Source organism: Vulpes vulpes, chromosome 6 (genome assembly GCF_048418805.1).
Source record: "Vulpes vulpes isolate BD-2025 chromosome 6, VulVul3, whole genome shotgun sequence".
Classification (NCBI taxonomy): Eukaryota; Metazoa; Chordata; class Mammalia; order Carnivora; family Canidae; genus Vulpes; species Vulpes vulpes.
The window spans coordinates 107,004,715-107,028,319 of NC_132785.1; the positions used below are offsets into that span (position 1 = coordinate 107,004,715).

Here is a 23,605-nt window from a genome sequence, read left to right on the forward strand (position 1 = left end):
GAAAATATGTCTAAAGGCTACATTTGACTCAAGGGGTGTATTGTAATTTACTTACCCTAATTTCCCTGATGTTGGACATTTAAGTCATTTCCATGTTTTTTTACTATTCTAAAAAACAATGTCTTTATGGAGCTTTTTCAGTTTTTCGAATTATTTCCTTAGGGTAAAAGCCTAGACACATAATTTATGGGGCAAATTATCTACATTTTCTAAATTTTATTTATTTATTTGAGAAAGAGCACAAGAGAGAGCACTAGTCGGGGCAGGGATAGAGGGAGAGGGAGAAGCAGACCCCCTGCTAAGCAAGGGGCATGGGATTATGACCTGAGCCAAAAGCAGATGCTTAACTAACTGAGTGACTCGAGCACCCCTATCTACATATTTTTAATTATGATGGTGTGCAAAATTCCTTTTTTCAAAATGATAGTACCAGTTTGTACTTAACACTAGTAGTGAATGAGACTGTCTTATCCTACCTTTACCAGCATTGATTTTTAAAAATTCTGTGCTAATTTTTATAGGGGAAACAAAATGCCTTAATTTGTATTTGGTTAATTACTAGTAAGATCAAATACCTTTCCAGTGTTCTTGAACTTGAAAATTATACACAATTTAACCTTGCATCTTTAACATTTGAGTGGGTGGAAGTGTTAACCTAAGTGATGACCATCTACAGTCTGACATTAGCAAGTGGAAAAGATTGAAGACAAAGATGTATATGATGATGGGAAATAGTCATCAATACTTAGAAAACCAGAGAGCAAATGATGTAAAGACCCATGCTGCAAAGCATTTTCCTTCCCCTATTTAAATATCCTCATGACAATTACTTTTTCTGCATATACATGTTTACTTGCTAGTTCTGTTTCTCTGCTTTATTGGACTCACATTGTGTCTTACCTAGATTGTATGCTACTTTGTTCTTCACATTTTATGGGGAGTCTGTATCCTGTTTAGGGTCATACCCATACCTACACACCGTAAGATGGGCCCATAAGTTCATTCCAGTTTTAAAAGTTTGCTTTCTTCAGTTTCTTCTTTCTGTGATCTCCCTGGTACTTTGATTCTTTTCGACATCCCCATTCCATTCCTGTAGCCAGAAAGCTGGGTTTTATTTTACCGACAGGGCCAAGAAGTGGTAGGACAGAGAGAGAAATAGAGCAAGTGCCATCTGCCCTGCTTTCTGAGAACTACAGCTCCTCCAGCTAGGAAACTTCCCCTCCCTCTGAAGTTTTAGGCTCCTGCAACCCCTATTGCCACCCCTACAGGATGGTTTCAGAGCTGAATGTGAGAGAATGTTGAAAGGAAAAAACCAAAAAGTGAGATTTTTGTGTTCTCTTTTGATGTTAGGAGACCTCTTTTCTGTTCCTTATCCAGACCTAGGCTTCTCCTAGAGCTCTCACCCATGCCCACTCGGGGTTGCACTGAGTTCTGATGGAGGGGAAAGAGTGGTAAACTCACTTCTAATTCCCCAGCCCACCTGACTCTGTTCCCTTGTCCGAGTCCTCAGCTAGCAGCTGCATGTATTCTATCCAGGTTTTATGGTTGTGTTCGGCAGTAGAGACAGGGTAGATGTTTTTACTCCATGGCACCTTGAACCTGCCTTGATATATTTTTGGTCTGTTTTGTGCATCTTCTGGTTACATCTCATTTTATTTTTTTTTAATTTTTTTTAAGATTTATTTATTTATTTATTCATGAGAGAGAGAGAGGCAGGCAGAAACACAGGAGGAGGGAGAAGCAGGCTCCATGCCGGGAGCCCGACCCAGGACTCGATCCCGGGACTCCAGGATCGTGCCCTGGGCCAAAGGCAGGTGCTAAACCGCTGAGCCACCCAGGGATCCCCTCATTTTATTTTTAAAGATGTTTTTAATTTGAGAGAGAGGGCATGAGCAGAGGAAAGGGCAGAGGGAGAAGCAGATCCCCTGCTAAGCAGGGAAACCTGATGAAGTAGGGTTTGGGGCTCCTTCCCAGGACCCATGGATCATGACCTGAGCTGAGCTGAAAGCAGCCGTTTAACAGACTGAGAGCCATGTAAGCACCCCTAGTTAGATCTCATTTTAGACAGTCTAAAAGGGTCTTTTTTCAGCTATATTTCCACAGTTATTTGTTCATTCGTGTTAGTTTTTTTGTTGTTGTTTTGTTTTATGTTAAGTTCAAGTCTTAGCAGGCACAGCCAATTCTATAGGAACAAGTTGTTTACTTTGATTCCTAGTGTACAATAAAAGGAGCTTTTGAGTCAGAAATTCAGAAACTTGCCAGGACCTGTTTGGAAATAAACCCAGAGGATTTGTTATGTCAGTGGTTGGTTGCGCAATGTCTATGAGAAGCACGATAAGCTCAAAGACCAAACAGACTTTAAAAAGGTAGGAACTGAAAAGACAGTTAATTATTACATATCACTGTTATAGTTGAAACAATCTAACTTATTAAGCCCACATGATTTCTGGCCTGGATAGTTCAGAGTTTAGAGGAGATGCTTGCTGTTCTGTACTGAAGCAGGGCTCTTTTCTTTCAGAGCCTTTAGCACAGGAAAGCTGAACTAGGGATTTTTGCAAGATGAGAAAAAAGCCTGTTTTACCACGTGATGTTCTAGAAAAAGGGGAAATGCTATTTAGTCATCATGAGAAGAGGCTTTGAATTCAGGTAATAATTCAGAAAATCATAACATAACATCAGTGACCAGAAACTATTATTACAGACAGAGGGCTAATATCTTTACAATATGAAGAGCATTTACAAATCATCCAGGAAATTATAAACATGAACATTATGAATATGAACATTAGATCATGCAGCTCTTGATCTCAGAGTTGTAAGTTTCAGCCCCACATTGGATGTGTAGACTACTTTTAAAAAATCTTTAAAAAAAAATGAACATCCTAATAAATTTTTAAAAATGCAAGCCAGAGGAATTATAAAAGAAATATGACCAGGAGAGAGAGAGATTTGTATATATGTTTCCTCAGTGGTAAAAACAGAAACATTAAAATAGCATTTCATGTATTGACTTGGTAAAGATTAATACATTTTTTTGTGTGTGTGAAGTCCCTAAGCCAATGTATATCAATAGTAATTAGAAAAAGTCCATACCTTTTGACTTCATATTTTGCTTCCACAATATATCTGAAAGAATCTGAAATGTAGAAAAATATTTGCATGCTAGGGTTTTTATCTTAGCATTAATTATAATTGGTATAAAGTGGAAAACCATAAATTCTATAAGAAATATGGAATAGGGGATCCCTGGGTGGCGCAGCAGTTTGGCGCCTGCCTTGGCCCAGGGCGCGATCCTGGAGACCCGGGATCGAATCCCATATCGGGCTCCCGGTGCATGGAGCCTGCTTCTCCCTCCGCCTGTGTCTCTGCCTCTCTCTCTCTCTCTGTGACTATCATAAAAAAAAAAAAAAAAAAAAAAAAAAAATGGAATAAAAAAGGTTAAATAAATAAAAACAGGTTAAATTGTGGATTCATCCATATATGTAGAATATTATAATTGAGTCATTTAAAAATCATTTTCAAAAAATATTTGGTGGCATGAGAATGTGTCTATAATAAAAAAGTTTTAAAAAACAGAATGCTAAACTGTATATTACTTGATACAATGTTGTTAAAAGGTCTTTATACATGCAGACAGAAAACATGCCTGAAAAAAAAACATTAATAATGACTGGTTGTCACTGGTCAGTGGGAATGGTTTCTTTCCTTTAGTGTTTCTGTATCTTCTCAGTGTTTTTTTTTTTTTAATCTTCTCAGTGTTATATACATATATTACTCTTGTATTCAGAAAAGTGCTTTCTTAAAATGAATACAGAGTACCAACGTACATCTCCCACTTTTTAAAGCTTTTCTGTTTTGTAATATTTTATATACTTTTTAGTTTTGTAAGTTGGATTATCTCTGAAGCTGAGACTTTGAGCACTGTGGGATGAGATGGAGGAAAGGTTCCTTTCTGCTTAAGCTTTATTGGATTTTCTGCAGATAAAATAGAGTAAGGGCTCCCTTTAGAATATTTTGCTAAATTTGAATATTTTGAGAGGGAGATGTACAGATGTCTTCAATTTACTTTGATATGTATTAAAAAGGACTAATAGGTGGTTAAAAATGCTACAAAGCAAGTATAGCAATATGTGAATGGTAGGTGTTAGGTATTATCTATAAAATTCTTTAAATTTTGCTGTGTGTTTGGGAAAAATATATTTATATTTTTTAAGATTTTACTTGACAGAGAAAGCACGAGTGGGGAGGGAAGACAGATGGAAAAGGAGATGCAGGCTTGATACCAAGACCCTGAGATCACGATCTGAGCTGAAGGCAGACATTTAACCAACTGAACCACCCTGGTGCCTCTTGAAAATTTTTATAATAAATTATCAGGGGAAGTTTTTGTGGAAGAACACCAGAAATTAAGTTGGTTGTATATAGACAGTCAATTTAGAATATTCAGATGTCCAAAGATTATCAACTTCAATGTAAAACCATTCTTTTAACCTCTTCCCAAATTGTACCATTTTATGAAGTTGTTATAAAGAACAAGACACAGCGAGAATTTTTAAGAAATGTTTTCTTTCAAAGAAATAATTACAGATCACCTTAGGTGATCAAAACAAGAGAAAATATATATTTTAATCATGACTAGATTTTCATAGCTTAGAGCCTGTTTATTGGAACAACTAAATCTGGGAAGTGGGTGTAGATTTTTTGTTGTTATTAATGAAGACAATATTCTGGTTAAGAGATGATGTTTTGGAGGGGCACCTGATGGCTCAGTGGTTGAGCATCTGCCTTCTGCTTGAGTAGTAATCCTGGGATCCAGTTCTGCACAGGGCTCTCAGCAGGGGCCTACTTCTCCTTCTGCTTCTGCCTCTGCCTCTCTCTGTGTGTCTCATGAATAGATAAATAAAATCTTAAAAAAAGAGAGAGATGGTGTTTGGGAAAGTTGTTGGTTAAATAACTCCTTCTGTTATTAAACAGTAAACTTCATTGAAAGATTAAAGCATATAATGGGTGTATCCACCTCAAAATAATTTCAGTTTTGGTTAGAAATTACTTGACAATTCTTTGTGTTTCTCTGTTCTGTTCTTAAAAACCCCAGGCTCGGGCAGCCCCTGTGGCTCAGCGGTTTAGCACTGCCTTCAGCCCAGGGCCTGATCCTGGAGACCTGGGATCGAGTCCCATGTCAGGCTCCCTGCATGGAGCCTGCTTCTCCCTCTGCCTGTGTCTCTGCCTCTCTCTCTCTCTCTCTGTCTCTCATGAATAAATAAGTAAAAATCTTAAAAAAAAAACAAAAAACCCAAACCCAGGCTCCCTGAGTTGTATAGTATTTTCCCAATTACATCCATTACATAAAATTACCATTTAAAATGTTCATCTTGGGCAGCCCCCGTGGCTCAGCGGTTTGAATGCTGCCTTCAGTCCAGGGTGTGATCCTGCAGACCCGGGATCGAGTCCCACATCAGGCTCCCTGCATGGAGCCTGCTTCTCCCTCTGCCTGTGTCTCTGCCTCTCTCTCTGTGTGTCTCTCATGAATAAATAAATAAAATCTTTAAAAATAAATAAAAATTTTAAAAAATGTTCATCTTGTGTAAAAGATTACAAAAGTCAGATCTGATTGTCTCTCTCATATTCATAAGCTGTATGCAACTAATAGTGACTAATGTTTACATAGTCTATGAATTCTGCATAAGGTTAGACTGACTTGTAAATGTTCCAAAGAATTTGTAATATTATTACTTATTAATGAGCCATGTAAACATAGAAAGCATTATAATTCTTACTGAATTCTTACTGATTCTTACTGATTCTTACTGAATTCTTACTGATTTGGAATGTTATTTTATCAAATGGCTATATAACTTAAAAGGCCTATTTTTAAAATGCAGTTAATGTATGTATACATAAGTTACTTAATGGAATATCTGATTTTCAGTTTCATTGAATTTTATTTTATTCAGTATATTTTTATTTCAGAAATACCACAAAAATTTCCATTGAACATACTGCTTCCCTAAAGTTTAAATGTTGACTTTGTTGATAATTTTAGAAAGCATTATTTTTTAAATTCACATTATTTTTTAATTTCACATATTTTGAAAGGAACAAGGTTCTATATATGTCTTGCTGAATTTTCTTTCTTTCTTTCTTTCTTTCTTTCTTTCTTTCTTTCATTCTTTCTTTCTTTCTTTCCTTCCTTCCTTCCTTCCTTCCTTCCTTTCTTTTCTTTCCTTCCTTCCTTCCTTTTTTCTTTTCTTTTCTTTTCTTTTCTTTTCTTTTCTTTTCTTTTCTTTTCTTTCCGTTCCTTTCCTTTTCCTTTTCCTTTTCCTTTTCCTTTTTCTTTTTCTTTTTCTCTTTCTTTTCTTTTTTCTCTTTCTTTCCTTCTTTCTCTCTTTCTCTCTTTTTCTCTTTCTTTTCTTTTCTTCTCTTTCTTTTTTTTTTAAACTGTTTTTTTTTTTAATTTTTTATTTATTTATGATAGACAGAGAGAGAGAGAGGCAGAGACACAGGCAGAGGGAGAAGTAGGCTCCATGCACCGGGAGCCCGACGTGGAATTCGATCCCGGGTCTCCAGGATCGCGCCCTGGGCCAAAGGCAGGCGCCAAACCGCTGCGCCACCCCAGGGATCCCTTTTCTTCTCTTTCTTCTCTTTCTTTTCTCTTTCTTCATTTATGAGAGACCCAGAGAGAGGCAGAGACAGGGGCCAAGGGAGAAGCAGGCTCTGTGCAGGGAGCCTGATGTGGGACTTGATCCCAGGACCCTGGGATCACAACCTAAGCCACAGACAAGATGCTCAACCACTGAGCCATCTAGGCACCCCATGAATTTTCTGTTTTCTTTCTATCTATCTTTCTTTCTTTTTCTTTTTTTTAAATTTTCTATTTTCTATTTTGAGTAGTTCAGTACCAAACAGTTCCAATATAAGTATGTATTGATCCCAAAGTCAGTTTGAGTTTTGCCATTTGAAAAGCATAACATATGCAGAAATAATATATTGCTTTTGAAGTAAGACATTTACCTTTTTTTAAGGTTATGAGATCTGTTAATTATATTGAAATGCTTTCTTTTCTAGGTCATTCATGCCTGGCTTATTATCTCATCTCTATTGTTGCTGTTCTTTTTCTCATTCATTTACTTGGGGTAAGTGGTGAAATATTTGGTCTGTTTTTCAGAAATTAACTCTTTTTGAGCTATATAAATGTCACTTAAAGCCATGTACTCTGTTGATGAAATACTCTTAAATTATAATTGTTACCACATATAGTTTGTAGTTGGTATATTTAAGACTGGTTAGTATTGGGATCCCTGGGTGGCTCAGCAGTTTAATGCTTGCCTTTGGCCCAGGGCATGATCCTGGAATCCTGGGATCGAGTCCCACATCAGGCTCCCTGCACGGAGCCTGCTTCTTCCTCTGCCTGTGTCTCTAACTCTCTGTCTGTCTCTCATAAATAAATAAATAAAGTCTTAAAAAAAAAAAAAAAAAAGACTGGTTAGCATTATATTTTTAATGGCTGCACTAAATTTCATTTTATGAAAATAACATATGTCTAGCTATAAAATTTATTGTGCGTATTTATTTTTCTGATTTCAGATATTTTTAAACTAGGGTTTCTTTTTTTTTTTTTTAAGATTTGATTTATTTATTCATGAGAGACAGAGAGAGAGGCAGAGACATAGACAAAGGGAGAAGTAGGTTCCATGCAGAGAACCCGATGTGGAAATAGATCCAGGCATTCCCGGATCACACCCTGAGCTGAAGGCAGACGCTCCACTGCTGACCCACCCAGACATCCCTAGGGTTCCTTTTCATTGTGGCATTTTCAATAGTATATAGCCTTTTTTTAGTTTTTGTACTTATTTTTATAGCTATGACCTATGATACTGGTTTCCCATTTATATGAATGACACTGAGTTTTCTGTTAAAGTAAGCTCAACTTGAGGGAAAAAGTGAATTAATTTAAAGAAAACTGTTAAATAACAGCACAGTTTGATATAAGATATGGTAAAAAAAAAACATGAAGGTAGGATATGAATAATTTGAAGGAACCATTAAACAACATTTTGATGAAAATTACTGTACATAAATATTTTTAGATTTCTGTTTAATTTTTTTTCAGGGAAGTGTTTAAAACCTACAATGTTGCCATGGACTACATTACTGTTGCGCTGCTGATCTGGAATTTTGGTGTGGTGGGAATGATTGCAATTCACTGGAAAGGGCCGCTGCGACTCCAGCAGGCATATCTCATTATGATCAGTGCCCTCATGGCCCTGGTATTTATCAAGTACCTTCCAGAATGGACAGCGTGGCTCATCTTGGCTGTGATTTCAGTATATGGTAAAACTCAAGACTGACATTTTGTTCATCACAGAAGTACCTCACTGGTGTGTTTCCCTTCCTTTTCCAGTTATCTTGACTTAGGAAAGTGATAACAGTTACATCCCATAGCTCTTCAGTAAATAATTAATTAGCTATAGTGTCTTTTTCATATAAAGATTTCCATTTTTTTGAGGTTAAATTCTTTAAATATCTTTTCTTACTGCTTCCCAATTTAAGCCAGTGATGAATTAGTGGAAGGATCCAAGACTTCTGGTCAGAAAACTTAGATTTAAATCCTGCATCCACCACGCCACGTTTGTGATGCTAAGAAAATGTCTCAGTCTTTGAGCTTCGGTTTCCTTATTTTGAAAACAGACACAGTGCTTCCAGAGCTGTAATAGTTCAGAACCTATGTTGAAAAGCACTAGCAGAGTGCTTCTCCACACACATGAGATGCTCATTAGTTTTTTTTTTTGTTATTTATTTATTTATTTATTCATTCATTCATTCATTCATTCAGGAGAGACACAGAGAGAGAGAGAGAGAGACAGGGAGGCAGAGACACAGGCAGAGGGAGGAGTAGGCTCCACCCAGGAAGCCCAACCTGGGACTCGATCCCGGGTCTCCAGGATCACACCCTGGGCTGAAGGCAGCGCTAAACCACTGAGCCACCCGGGCTGCCTGCTCATTAGTTTTTAAAATAAAAATTAGGTTACCTACTTTTTTTAGGCAACTTGGGTAGATTTATTCTTTTTTTTTTTTTTTTAGATTTATTCTTTTAAAAATAAAACTTTTTTTGGGTAGTGTGAAATTCAAATTCATTAACAACTTGTGTCACATGGGTTCCGAACACAGTGTACCCTTGTCTTGAATGAGAAAAGCAGCTGTATAGATGTGTACTCTATGGCTATCACCCTGTATGAAAGCCAAAAAGAGATCCAATTTTAGAGGTCAGTATGTAGCCTCTATATTATAATTTTATCCCTATTCAAATGCTTATTGAAATGTCAGGTGACCTGTAGTAAGAATCCTCATCATCGCCATTTGACTGATGAAGAAAAAGTCCTTGGAAATAATAGAATTAAATTAGTTCTATTCTCATATTTGAGCAATCAGTCCTAGAACTATAGAAGTCAAGTATTCTCTGCGCTTTTCATAAAGATCTTAGGTCATGTAGTACTTGATGGTTTGCAGAATACTCATCTATTACTACATAGCTTTAATCTGGCTAGTTCTGGCCTCCATCCAATCAGTAGCTGGTAAATACTCTGCAGTCAGATGTTTTACTAATATGTTCTATTCAGTGCCTTTTTCAGCAGCTACAGTTTGCCCTCACCGTCAGAGGGACACACTATATCTTTACATGGCTACTCATGGAATTCTTATGCAGCTCTACCATTGTGTACAGTTTTTGTTGGCTAGATCTTAATCACATCCAACTTTCTCCAGGGGCATAAGTATAACATCACATTGATGATATTATCCTCTGAAAAGATTAATTTGACATATTCATTGAAGACATAAAAATATTCACACAGGAGCTCAAAAAAAAAAAGAGGGTGGGCATATGCCTGTACATAATACAAGGCTTTGCCACTCCACTTGAATTCCTGAAAATTGGTCTTTTGTATCTCTGACACTGACAAGAAATAGCAATAACAATGGAATCTCCCTACACCCACAATGTTAAAACAACCCCAGTATCTTTTACGCCTTTTTGGGATCTGGAGGCAACATTTCCTCATTTACAATTTTATGTAAGCCTATTTATACTGTTAAAAATTCACCAATCTTGAATTGGGGCCCTCTGTAATAAAAGGATCTAGAATCTGTCCAAATTGTGATAGAAGTCATTTCCTTTAATGTCCCCTCTCCCTGCCTCCAGAGAATCATTCACTGTAGAAGCTATAGCAACTTCCTCTCACACCTGAAATCCCTGGACCGCCCATGATGATCAGAAGTTGCCCATGGATTCTGGTATGAGAAACTGCCCTCCTCAGTCCCATGCTGTACACTGCTAGAGAGGCAGTTGAAGAGTGCATATATAGCTCTCCAGGAAACAGGTTCTCACAGGCCTGTGAAGCTCCACATCGTTTTGTGGGTCATGGAGGCAGGATTCTACAAATTCAGGACAGTTACCGGGACCTCCCTGCTAAGACAGAAATGCTGTCCCTGCTATAGGACAGAGCTAAGTCGGGAAGTCGGGGCCTTCTAGAGAGGTGGCCTCTTCTGTCCTCACTCCCTTGCTAGTTGACAACGTACTAGAGGAGCTCACCCCTCTCTCAGACCTGGGGCTACCTGGGGAGCCCTTTGGGATCAAATGAATGAACAACAGTGGGAGTTAGTACACTGTGTGGACAGCATCAGAATTATGTGTGATGAAGCTTACTGAAGAGCTCTATCTTTTCATGCCTTAATCCAGACATCCTTTTTTTTTTTTTTTTTTTTTTTAAGATTTTATTTATTTATTCATGAGAACACACAGAGAGGAGAGAGAGAGGCAGAGACACAGGCAGAGGGAGAAGCAGGCTTCATGCAGGGAGCCTGACGTAGGACTCGATCCAGGGTCTCCAGGATCACACCCTGGGCTGCAGGCGGCGCTAAACTGCTGAGCCACCGGGGCTGCCCTAATCCACGCATCCTTGATCAAAGAGTGGGATCGAGGAGTCAGCAAAATTAGATAAACTTTAGCCAGTCATCTTATTCTAGCCAACAGTTGGCTCCCTCTGCATTTTTACAGACTATTGGGACATCACCTTGGTGTAGTCATCTGGTTTCACCAATGATAGCAACAGCAATTACTTATCCAAGATTTTTCCTCTTTGAGGAAAATAACAGAGTCTCCGGCCTCACAGATACTCAAAAAGTGTATGTCAAGGTTACACATGTCTCACATACTGAAGCCACAGTACAGGCCTCCTTTTATCCATCATGGACTTCCAGACATTGTTAATAGTGACCATCTCACCTGTAAAAGTATATGATGCCAGGCTCTTGAACAAGAGTTTCAATGGGACTTTCACCATCCCTACCAGCCTCAGGCTACAGACCTCACAGAGCACCATTGTGATGTACTCAAGTTAAAATTTAATTAAATGGAACGTGTGTATTTCTATCATCGAACATTAGGGGTGAATTACAATAAAGAGTCTGGTTCTTCTTTTTTTTTTTTTTTTTTTTTTTTCCAAAAACAAAAGCAGAGTGCCAGTTCTGGAGACAGCCTTTGGTTCAAATCCAGGCTCCTCTTCTATCATTTATTGGCTGTGTGTCTCTAGACACAATGTTCATCCCTTAAGTCTTAGTTATTGTGAAGATCAATGAAAAAATACGTATAATTCATTTAGAACAGCATAAATGTTAACCGTTATTTTTAAAAATATATAATCCTGTAATCAAGGCAGTAATTCCTGTTTTACTGCTAATAAACCTGAAGTTTAGAGAGGTAAAGTATTTCCCTAAGCTTACACTGTTTGATTAGAATCTGAATCCCAAGTCCAGTATTCTTTCTACTTCAGTATTTCTTCCATTAACACTCTTGCTTCCATACATGGTACAAATGATTATTTCTACAGACCTTTGAGTTCCTTTAAAGGAAGAGACTTTTTGTTTTTTTTAAATTTTATTTATTTATTCATGAGAGACAGAGAGGCAGAGACACAGGCAGAGGGAGAAGTAGGCTCCCTGCAGAGAGCCTGATGCAGGACTCAATCACAGGACCCTGGGATCACGACCTGAGCCAAAGGCAGGCACTCAACCACTGAGCCACCCAGGTGTCCCAAAGAGACTTTTATATACACCATTTAGAGTAGTAATTCTCCATTTTTACAAGGTCTGAAGATTTTTTTAATATGTCACACAGGTTCTGAAATTTTTTAAACAAAACAATTCACTTTAGTTGCTCTAAAAATGAAGGAATTTATCACTTAGCAATTCTATAATGGGCAGCATGGCGTTAAACCAAAAGAGTTCTGGGACGTGCAGCTTCAAACAGGTTGAAAATCTTATTTCAGAGCACAGCAAATCTCCCTTTTCTCATCCAAAACAAATCAAAGTGGAAGCAATGAGAGCAGAGAATTCTTTGTGTGTTTTATTATATTAGTAGTAGTAGTTGTAGTATTCAAGGAGACATGACCACTTGCAAGTGTGAGGTTTTTGGTTTTTTTTGCTTTTTTTTTTTTACTTAAATGCGTCTGAATGATGTCAATACAAGTTGTGAAATCTTCACAAATTTAGCTACACCTGTTTCAATATTTTTAAATGTTTGAAATTTTCTGTATTCTGAATTTTTATGGCACAGAAAATGTGAGAAAGATTACAGTTGATGGAAAGAGATGGTGGTAAAATCAAGAATAATTTTAGGCAAGTTGTTTCTGCTCTGAGTTGCTGTTTCTGTAAAATAAGCCACTTTTCACCACATGTATTCTAAGACCTGGTTATGTGAAGTGCATTTGACAGGAGAACCAAAGAAATATTAAATTTTTTCATCCAAAAATATTTATTATTTTGTTTTAAATTTACTGTCCTTTAACTCAAGTATCCCTAAGTACTACATACAGTTTTTAAAAAGGAGAGAGAATCAGTCTCTCTTACTCTGCTGTTCATATTTTGAAAAATTCAGTAATCCCCTGTATTAAATTCCTCTCATTCTAAGCTTCCATCTGTGGCTCATAGAATGATTTGTTCAGAAATGACTTGTCTTTGTTTCTGCCTGTTGGAAATTGACAACTGCTCCTGTCATTATCTCTGCCTCTTTTCTTCAAACTGGGAAGACATTACTGGAACTTCATCATGATCCATTGTAAACATAAAATAGGCAAAACCCAAATGAAATTCACATGGATCTTCTGTGTGGTTTTGTTTATTTTGTTTAGGTTGTTTTTCCCCCACCAGTTTACCTGCTGTTTATTTCATATTCATTCAACATCTTGCTATTGTAAACAAGACATTATTAACCCTTTTTCCCTTGGTTAATTCTTCCCTAACACACTCATTTGTAAGTTTAGCCAATATACTTTTCCAGATATTTTTTTTCTCTTTCTAGATTTAGTGGCTGTTTTGTGTCCAAAAGGCCCACTTCGTATGCTGGTTGAAACAGCACAGGAGAGGAATGAAACTCTTTTTCCAGCTCTCATTTACTCCTGTAAGTATTTTGGAATGATGTTAAATTAGTACCCACTTAGAACTTATAGTAACTCAAACACATGTAATTATGATCATTATCGTGATTCTTTTTCTCATCTTAAATGCATAATATTAAGAGAACTTCTCCACATCCCTGTTTGCTTACAAACTATTGTCTTCCAACTGATGCTAGTTCAAGAGAGTTTTCAGTAGGTGTAGAAATAGAAGAAATATTTAGAGGGTGGAGAGCCATTACTCCTATTTAAAATCTTAGTAGTCAAAGAGTTATTGAGCACTTACCACAGAGGAATCTTGCTTTAACTCACTGAAAGAATTGTACTATTCCTTCACAATGCGTTTGCTGCTTTTTTGTTGTTATTTTGGGGTCCTTCTCGATCATTTAGTACAGATGGATTTGGGCATTGACCTAATCTGCCACAGAGCACTAAGGGGACATAAAGATGTGTAAGATACTTTGCCTTCCTCAGAGCTCCTTTCCTTACAGTTTAGAGGTGAGATAAGACAAATGTATAAATAAGCCACATCCAAGGCATTCTTGTTACCAGATTCAGAGGAGACACAATCAAAGTGTAAGGAGAGTTAAGAAGAAGGAAAACCTGGCTGGGGAATCAGGGAACAGCTTTGTGGATGAGATAGCATTTGGATTGAACCTTTTAAGGATGGTGGGATTTCAGCAAACACAGATGGGAAAGTTGATTCTGTAAGTGGGCTTGTCACAAAGAATGGCTTTGAGACATAAGTATTGGGGGGGGGGGCATCTTTATCAAACTTTAGGCATTTAGATTGACTAGGACATGGAGTAAAAAATGGGGGAGAGTATTAGGAGGATGAGTTTAGAAAGGCAGACTAGGGCAAGGATAGCTTTGAGTGGCTGGTTTAGATATCTGTATGCTGGGATCCCTGGGTGGCTCAGCAGTTGCGCATCTGCCTCTGGCTCAGGGTGTGATCTCGGGATGCTGGATTAAGTCCCACATTGAACTCCCTGCATGGGACCTGCTTCTCCCTCTGCCTATGTCTCTGCCTCTGTGTGTGTGTGTCTCTCATGAATAAAGAAATAAAATCTTAAAAAAAAAAAGATATATGTATGCTATTCAGTGATCACTGGGGAATCACAAAAGTTCTTGAGCATAAAAATAATGTGATCAGAGCTGTGGCTCCGTAGGCTTGCAGCATTGTGCAAGATGAATTGTGGGTGATGAGAACTGAGGTAGTAGAAAGCATAACTAAGCAGATACTGCTGTGATCTTGCTCGGAAATAATGAGGGTCTGAATTGTGGTATTGTTGATGACAGATCAGGAAAGAGAACTGAATGACAAGAGGCTTTGGAGGTAGAATCAGAGTTTTTAGCAACTGATGAGAGAAGTTTTAAGCATGAAGGAAAGGTGAATGAAGGAGGTGTTTTTCTTGTTTGAAGAACATTTAGTTTTGTCTGTGGCCCATGTGTTATTTATAGTTGGTGGGACCTGTGAAACAGGTAGAAATTCCCAGCATAAGTTTCAAAGTAAAGTACTACTGCTTGGGGGAAAGGTTGATCAGAAGTGCAAGATTGAAAGCGTAGCAGTGGTAGTTGAAACTTTGGAAATGGATGAATGGTTCAAACAAAAGTGAATGAGAAGAGGATGTTGAGAGAACTTTGTCAACCCCTGTGTTTAGAGAGTGAGAAAATGAAGAGACATCAGTAAAGGGAAGAGAAGAAAATTGGGATAGCCAGGATTTTTCACTTAACAGTATCAAGACATGTTTTCCATGTCAGTTTGGGAAGTGGCTGTACAGTATTCTCTGTATGGATACTCAGAAAAGGGTGTCCTTTAGACTATTTCCATTTCTGTCACAAACAATGCTTACAGAGATCATCTTTGTGCACATTTTTGTAAGATATATTCTTAAAAATGGAATTGCTAAGTCAAAGCATGTATGCCTTTAAATTTTGGTGGCTGGCTCCAAATTCCCCCATAAAAAGGCTATACCAATTTATATTTCCTTTAGTAGTGTGAAGGTATCAGTTTCCTTACACCTTCATTATTATGTGTGTATGAAACTAATAGGCAAAAAATAACCTCTTGTATTTATTTATTCATGAGAGACACAGAGAGAAGGAGAGGCAGAGACACAAGCAGAGGGCGAAGCAGGCTCCTCGCAGGGAGCCTGACATGGGACTTGATCCTGAATCTACAGGGTCACACCCTGGGCTGAAGGCGGCGCTGAACTGCTGAGCCACCCGGGCTGCCCTCTTGTTTTATTTTGATCTTGGCTTATTAACTAATAGCTATTAGTGATTATTTGGACTTTTCTTGTGTTTTTCTTAGCCATATATATATATATATATATTTATATATATGTTTTTTTTTTTTTAAGATTTTATTTATTTATTCATGAGAGACACACACACAGAGAGAGAGGCAGAGACACAGGCAGAGGGAGAAGCAGGCTCCAGGCAGGGAGCCCGATGGGGGACTTGATCCTGGGACTCCAGGATCATGCCCTGGGCCGAAGTCAGGTGCTAAACTGCTGAGCCACCAGGGATCCCCAGCTATATACTTTAATTTCTTGTTTTGTGACTGGGTATGATATTCATTTCCATATTTAAAATTTTTTTTTAAATTTTTTTATTAATTTTTATTTATTTATGATAGTCACAGAGGGAGAGAGAGAGGCAGACACAGGCAGAGGGGGAAGCAGGCTCCATGCACCGGGAGCCTGATGTGGGACTCGATCCCGGGTCTCCAGGATCGCGCCCTGGGCCAAAGGCAGGCGCCAAACCGCTGCGCCACCCAGGGATCCCTTAAAATTTTTTAATTGTACAAGTAATACATTAATGTATTATGCTGGAGAAACTTAAATATTGTAGATAAAGCTAAATTTCACTATAACTGTCATCTCCAATCTTAATACCTTACCAAGCAGTTAGCCCTCCTATCAGTTTGATATATCTTTGTAGACATTGGGGGGGTGTTTTTTTTTTTTTTTCTGTTGGGTTACTAGAAAAGCAGTTTCAAGAAGGAGAAAACCAAATGCTCTAAAAGCCAAAGATAAGGACTAATGATGCCTTGGACATCTTCAGTGACATTTAAGAGAGCAACTTCAGTAGAATGGTAGGGCCAGAAGCAGTGCTCCAAAGGGAGAAAAGTGTGTCTGTGTTTTGCTTTTGGTGGCAGTGGAAGTTACAGTGTGGCCAGGAGAAGAAGGTGAAGGAGAAGAGATACAGTAAAAATATCACCTACTACTGCAGAGACTCCTCTGTCTCACAGGCAGAGCAGCAGTGACCTAAGAGGAGAGTGGGCCTGAGGAAAGTTGTTTCCAGGAGATAGAATATGTAATTGTGTTTCTAAGGTTGAGGGGAAGGAGCCAGTGTAGAGGCTTTGAAGAGACCAGCAAGAAGGAATGATTAATGGAGCAAGGTTATCAACAAAGCAGGTGGAAGTTGCTCTAAGAGTTGAGGAAGAATTTGATGAGAACTGGGAAGATTTGGGAGGAAGGAAAAAGAAGACAGAAAAGCAGAAGGTAATGAGACATAGTGAAAGAGAGAGGAAAAGTTGGGAGCATGTGTTAGTTGCCCTTAATCTTGTAAACCCAGTCATTTAGGGGAAGTGGAGAGGTGAAGACTGCTTGTACCCGGAGAAATCTGGTCAAGTGTTAGAAAACCCTTTGTCTGGAATGCAGTGATCTTTTTTTACTCTTTTTATTCCAGTACAAATTTATTATTATGTGCTTCCTGTGTTTTTTGGCAGAAAAGAGCAGGTGAAGTTTTGAACATCAGTGTTTTCCTCTTAACATTTGGGTGTGAGCTTCTTATGTTTTATTCCTGGAAATTAAAATCAACTATGTATTTTATATTTGTGCATATAGAATGTTCCGCCAGATGTTTATAGTGAATGCTGGTTGGAAGTAACTTAAGTGTCCATCAAAGAGAACACTTTCACTTTTTTTTATGGCACATTCATAAAATAGATAATTGTACAACCTTTAGAAAGACTGAGGTAGACTGAGGTATACAGACTGACATCTGTATATGTCCAAGTGTTTTTTTAATGTTAAAAGTTATATACTAAATACAGAAAGCAAGACTTATGGGTTCTTGGGTGGCTCAGTCAGTTAAGCATCTGCCTTTGGCTCAGGTCATAATCTCAGGGTCCTGGGATCAAGTTCCATGTTGGGCTCTCCTCAACAGGGAGTCTGCCCCTCCTCCTCTGCACCCTCCCCACTTGTGTGCTCTATGTCTCTCAAATAAATAAATAAAATCTTTAAAAAAATAAGAAAGCAAGATTTAAAGCCATAATGCAGTATCCTTTGGGAGGAAGGGAGCTATGTATGGTTGTCTATGTATATACAATCCTGATATATTTAAAAGACTGACAAAAGGCTAATAGTGTTTACCCTCAGGAAGTAGGATTTAGAGATTAAAGTAACTTTTATATTTTTCTTTTTACTTTTCTTCACTTGTAGAGTTTTAATAGTACTTTATGGGGTTTTTTAATTTTTAATTTTATTTTTTAAAGATTTTATTTATTCATGAGAGACAGGGAGAGAGAGAGGCGGAGACACAGGCAGAGGGAAAAGTAGGCTCCATGCAGGGAGCCTGACGTGGGACTCGATCCCGGGTGTCCAGGATCAGGCACTGGGCTGAAGGTGGTGCTAAACTGCTGAGCCACCCGGGCTGCCCAATTTTTAAGGTTTTTTTTTTTTTTTTTCAATTTTTAAGTTTTTAAAAGATTTTTTTATCTTATTTGTTTGAGAGAGAGTGCACAAGTGGGCGGTAGAGGGAAAGGAAGAAGTATACTCCATGCTGTTTTAAATTATTCTTTGTGTTTTCATAATTTTATATTGTTTTACTGTTATGTCTACTGTTAGCTGTTGTTACAGTAATGTAGTATAACATACTACCTTAAAACTCAGTGCCTTGGGGATCGCTGGGTGGCTCAGAAGTTTAGCGCCTACCTTTGGTCTGGGGTGTGATCCTGGAGTCCCGGGATCGAGTCCCACATCAGGTTCCCTGCATGGAGCCCGCTTCTCCCTCTGCCTGTGTCTCTGCCTCTTCTCTCAGTCTGTCTCTCTCATGAATAAATAAATAAAATCTTAAAAAAAAAAAACCAAAATAACTCTGCCTTAAAAATAATAATCATTTACCATTCTCCCTCCCACCCCCCCATGTCTGCAGGTCATTTGACTTAGCTGCTCTGACTTGGCGGTGGTAGCTCTGTTGCATGTATTCCATTCTTCCACTAGTGGGCTAGCTGAAAACATGTTTTTATTGGGTAGAGGAGCAAGATGGTGGCAGCATGACCTTTTAAGGCCTAGGCCTGATATTAGCATGCTGTCACCTCTGCCACTTGCCATTGGTTGAAGCAAACCACATAGCTGAGGCCCTCCCCCACCCCCCCAAGAGAAGGAAGACTGCATTCCATTCACAGTGACACCATGGCAGGCATGTGGGTAAGGAGGGCTGAAAAATTAGGAATAGTTTTTCCGTCTGCCACAATCAACATGTATATTGATTTTATATGGTAAATAAGCATTTACTCTATTGTTTAAAAATATTCATATATATTTTTTAAAGCTCAAGTCTGCATAATATTTGATATTCTGAGGTATTTTAGCAATAATTCAACATTTATGGGAAAATATAAGCATAAACCTTTACGTCTTGTGTAGATAAGACAAGTTCCAGAAAGTATCTGTTCTCATGAAATACTAAATCTGTAGTGAGGATTTCATAAAACACTGAGTTTGAGAGGGCTTTTTTTTTTTCTTAAGCAGAATGTAAGAAAGGAGCAGTATTATTAATCAGTACTTTTTCCCTGATGCAGAAATAAGCACAAATATGGAAAGTTTTAAATATTGACTATTTGGTCTTTAAAAATGCAATCCTTTTTTGCATTTGTATGCTCTTCCCCAGTTAAGGATATTTGGTTTGCAAAAGGGTCATACTTTTCCTCAGGAAATGTATGCATTTTTGTTTGTTTTCTATTTCCATCGTTCTACAGAGAAAATGTACACCTAGATTTTGCACTCAAATCATTCTCTCCTGATAGTCACTAATAGAGGTGGTCTACCAAAAATTCAGGTAGCTTATCAAAAATTGAGGCTAACGGGATCCCTGGGTGGTGCAGCGGTTCGGCGCCTGCCTTTGGCCCAGGGCGCGATCCTGGAGACCCGGGATCGAATCCCACGTCAGGCTCCTGGTGCATGGAGCCTGCTTCTCCCTCTGCCTGTGTCTCTGCCTCTCTCTCTCTCTCTCTCTCTCTCTCTCTGTGACTATCATAAATAAATAATAATAATAAAAAAAAATTTTAAAAAAAATTGAGGCTAACAATTCCTTGAGGTAGTCTATTTTCTATAAAGTTTATATATATATATATATAGAGAGAGAGAGAGAGAGAATATATATATAGTACATATATATAGTATATATATGCATACACATGCACTTTATATATGTATACTTTACATATATATATTCTTTTTATTTTTTTATTTTTATTTTTTTAAAAGATTTTATTTTTTTATTCATAGACACAGAGAGAGAGGGGCAGAGACACAGACAGAGGGAGAAGCAGGCTCCACGCAGGGGAGCCCGATGTGGGACTCGATCCCAGGTCTCCAGGATCACACCCCAGGCTGCAGGCAGCGCCAAACCGCTGTGCCACCGGGGCTGCCCTACGTATATATATTCTTTTTAAAGGGAGTTCATGCACGGAGTGGGGGGGGGGGGTGGGAATGGAGGGCCGGGGGAAAGGGCAGAGGGAGAATCTTAAGCAGGCTCCACACCCAGCTCACAGTCTGACGTAGAGTTTGAGGTCATGACCCAGAGATCAGAACCTGAGCTGAAATCAAGAGTCGGACATTCAACTGACTGAGCCACTCAGGTGCCCCTATAGCTTTTCTTTGATTTAATAACAGTTTGGGGAGTTTAGATTATGTTAATTTTTTATTTTATTTTTTTTTTCATTTTTTTAAATTTTTTTATTTACTTATGATGGTCACAGAGAGAGGGAGAGAGAGAGAGGCAGAGACACAGGCAGAGGGAGAAGCAGGCTCCATGCACCGGGAGCCCGATGTGGGATTCGATCCCGTGTCTCTAGGATCGCGCCCTGGGCCAAAGGCAGGTGCTAAACCGCTGCGCCACCCAGGGATCCCTGTTAATTTTTTAAATTGCATATTTTTCTATTGATCTGAGATGTTTGGTGTTGACTTAAAAGATTGAGAAGTGGGCTTTTAGGTACTATTTTAGTAATATCCAACAGGTCTATATTCCATTACTGGTAATTTATGTGAGTGGTTAGCAAATTACTGCCTATAGCCAAATCTGGCCTACAGCCTGTTAGCCAAGAGTGGTTTTTACCATTTTAGCACAAAGAAGAGTATGTGACAGGCCAGATGTGACCCAGTCCCAAAACATTTATTATTTGCCTCTTTACAGAAAAAGTTTGCTGAAACCTAATTTCCATGCTAGTATTAAGTATTGAAACAAAAGAATTTGTAGCTCTCTTTTTCCACACTTGTGTAAAGGAAATCAAAGAAGTACTTGCTACCTTCATTGCTATCGAATCTACAGAAATCTATAAGCCTTTCACATGGTAGTTGCCCTTGTTTTTCTTCTTCAGGTTTGAATTTTAACAGTGTATCACTTGCCTGGATTATGTTGACTTTGATCAGTTAGTTGGGTTATCCTATAGTGAAACTTGTTTAACCTCAAAATTATGAAGCCATGGTGATTGAGTAAATGTGGCTGTTGTAGAATTTTCAGTCTTTTCAGTTGCATGTTTCTTTTATAAGTTACTCAAGAAGTCTGAGTATTCAGAAACATGGGTATAATTATAAAATCAGTGAAAACAAGCCAAAAATACATAGATGCCAAGTATCTTGCTTCAAATTTTTTATTGTGACAATAGATTAGACTCAGGTTTTTGCTAGCACTTGGTTCCTGCTGAAACCCTATATGCACATGTTTGTATGTATTTTTATATTATTGTTGGTGTAATTTTGGAATAATTTCCCCAAAAATGGCATTCTTGAGTCAAAGGGTTAATGCATAGGTTTTTTTTTTAATTGAAGTTTAGTTCACATACAGTCTTACAGTATTTTCAGACGTACATAGTGATTTGACATTTAAATACATTATGAAATGTGCACCATAGTAAGCATAGTTACCACCTGTCACCTTCTGAAGTTATTATAATATTATTGACTATATTCCCTATGTTGTACTTTACACTCATGGTGACTTATTTTGTAACTGGAAGTTTGTAGCTCTTAATCCCCTCCATATATTTTGCCCACCATCTCCCCTCCCCTCTGGCAACTACCCATTCTCTTTATGAATTTGCTTCTCTTCGTTTGTTTTGTTTATTCATTTGTTTTAGCATAATAACATAAACATCTAGGTCCATCCATGTTGCAAATGGCAAGATTTCAGTCTTTTTTTTTTTTTTTAAGATTTTACTTACTTTAGAGATAGAATGAGCTAGCTGTGGGGAGAATGGGGGAGACGACAAGTAGACAGCACACTGAGTACAGAGCCCAATGTGTGGTTTGATCCCATGACCCTGAGATCATGACCTGAGCTGAAATCAAGAGTCAGATGCCCAACCAACTGAGCTACCCAGGAGCCCTGATTTCATTCTTTTTTTATGGCTGAGTAATGACACGTGTAGTTTTGTTAGATGTTACTAAATTCCCCTTCAATAGGGGCTATTCCATTTTTCATTCCACCTATTATATGTGAGAAGCACCATTTTAATATATTTATGTTATCCTTTAACTAAAATGTGAGAGTTTCATGTGTTATATACTTACATCTATATAGATATATTTGTACTTAATGTGGAAGGGACATAGAATAGGCTAATTGACTATCCCTTTTATGTTTATTGCTTTTAAGCTTATTTTTATTCCCTGTATATCGCATAGTTTAGCATTACTGAAAATCCCAGAGGTCAAGCATCCTTAGAATCATAATGATCAGGACGCCTGGGTGGCTCAGTAGTTTAGTGCCTGCCTTCGGCTCAGTGTGATCCTGGGCTCTCAAGATAGAGTCCCACATCAGGCTTCCTTCGTGGAGCCTGCTTCTCCCTCTGACTATGTCTCTGGCTCTCTCTCTCTCTCATGAATAAATAAATAGTATCTTTTAAAAAAGAAAAAGAATCATAATGATCATGTGATGCTTTTGTGAGTCCTGGTTTGTTCTCTTAGTCAATAAGTAATTTTCATCAATGATTTCACATTATTTTAGAATATCATTCAAGTAGTCCAGCTGTTTTTTCAGTAGGGTCTTGTTGGCCTGAACAGTTTTCCCTATGGTTACTTTTCATGGACTGGAAATGATGAAATTCATATAATTTTACAGCAGCAGCTGCAGTTTGACAGCTAGAGTAAATACTCGGTTTCAGAATTTTTACTTTAATCTGCCAAACTCAAAGGAAACCTTTTGTAATATTTAATAGGCATTTACTTCTGGGGATCCCTGGGTGGCTCAGCGGTTTAGCGCCTGCCTTCGGTCCAGGGCGTGATCCTAGAGTCCCGGGATCGAGTCCCACATCGGGCTTCTGCATGGAGCCTGCCTCTCCCTCTGCCTGTGTCTCTGCCTCGCTCTCTCTCTCTGTGTCTCTCATGAATAAATAAATAAAATCTTTTAAAAAATAAATAATATGCATTTACTTCTGATTGTTAAGGATCTTTTTTTTTAAAGGATGCATTTATTTATTTGAGAGAGAGTGACAGCACAAGCAGGGGGGGGAGAACAGGGGGAGAGGGAGAAACAGGCTCCCCACTGAGCAGGGAGTCCGATGTGGGCTCAATCCAGACCTTGGAATCATGACCTGAGCCAAAGGCAGATGCTTAACCAACTGAGCCACCCAGATGCCCTTGTTAAGAATTCTTAAGGCAATATTAAGAAGATTGCTGATTTTTGTAGAAAGATAATGGCCTGTTTTCTATTCATGTCCTTTCTGTGTTTCAAGTTCTTACCTGGACTTGTCTTTTTCAACAGCAACAATGGTGTGGTTGGTGAATATGGCAGAAGGAGATCCAGAAGCCCAAAGGAAGGTATCCAAAAACTCCAATTATAATGCACAAAGTAGGTGTCTTTCATTTGGTAATTTCCTGGTTTTCCCGGGTCATTGTCCTGTTATATTGGCTAACGGCTATGAAGCA

The 23,605-nt window shown here is 38.3% G+C and overlaps 1 protein-coding gene across 6 annotated transcripts in view; it reads left to right on the plus strand.

Moving 5' to 3' along the window:
• Nucleotides 1–23,605, plus strand: part of PSEN1 (presenilin 1) — an 80,055-nt gene that overhangs the window by 37,098 nt on the left and 19,352 nt on the right. For all 6 annotated transcript variants that reach the window (XM_026008542.2, XM_026008538.2, XM_026008539.2 and 3 more), the window contains exons 6-9: nt 7,066–7,133; nt 8,111–8,331; nt 13,355–13,453; nt 23,442–23,528. In XM_026008542.2, coding sequence (XP_025864327.1) covers nt 7,066–7,133; nt 8,111–8,331; nt 13,355–13,453; nt 23,442–23,528 — 475 coding nt within the window. The remainder of the gene's footprint in view (nt 1–7,065; nt 7,134–8,110; nt 8,332–13,354; nt 13,454–23,441; nt 23,529–23,605) is intronic.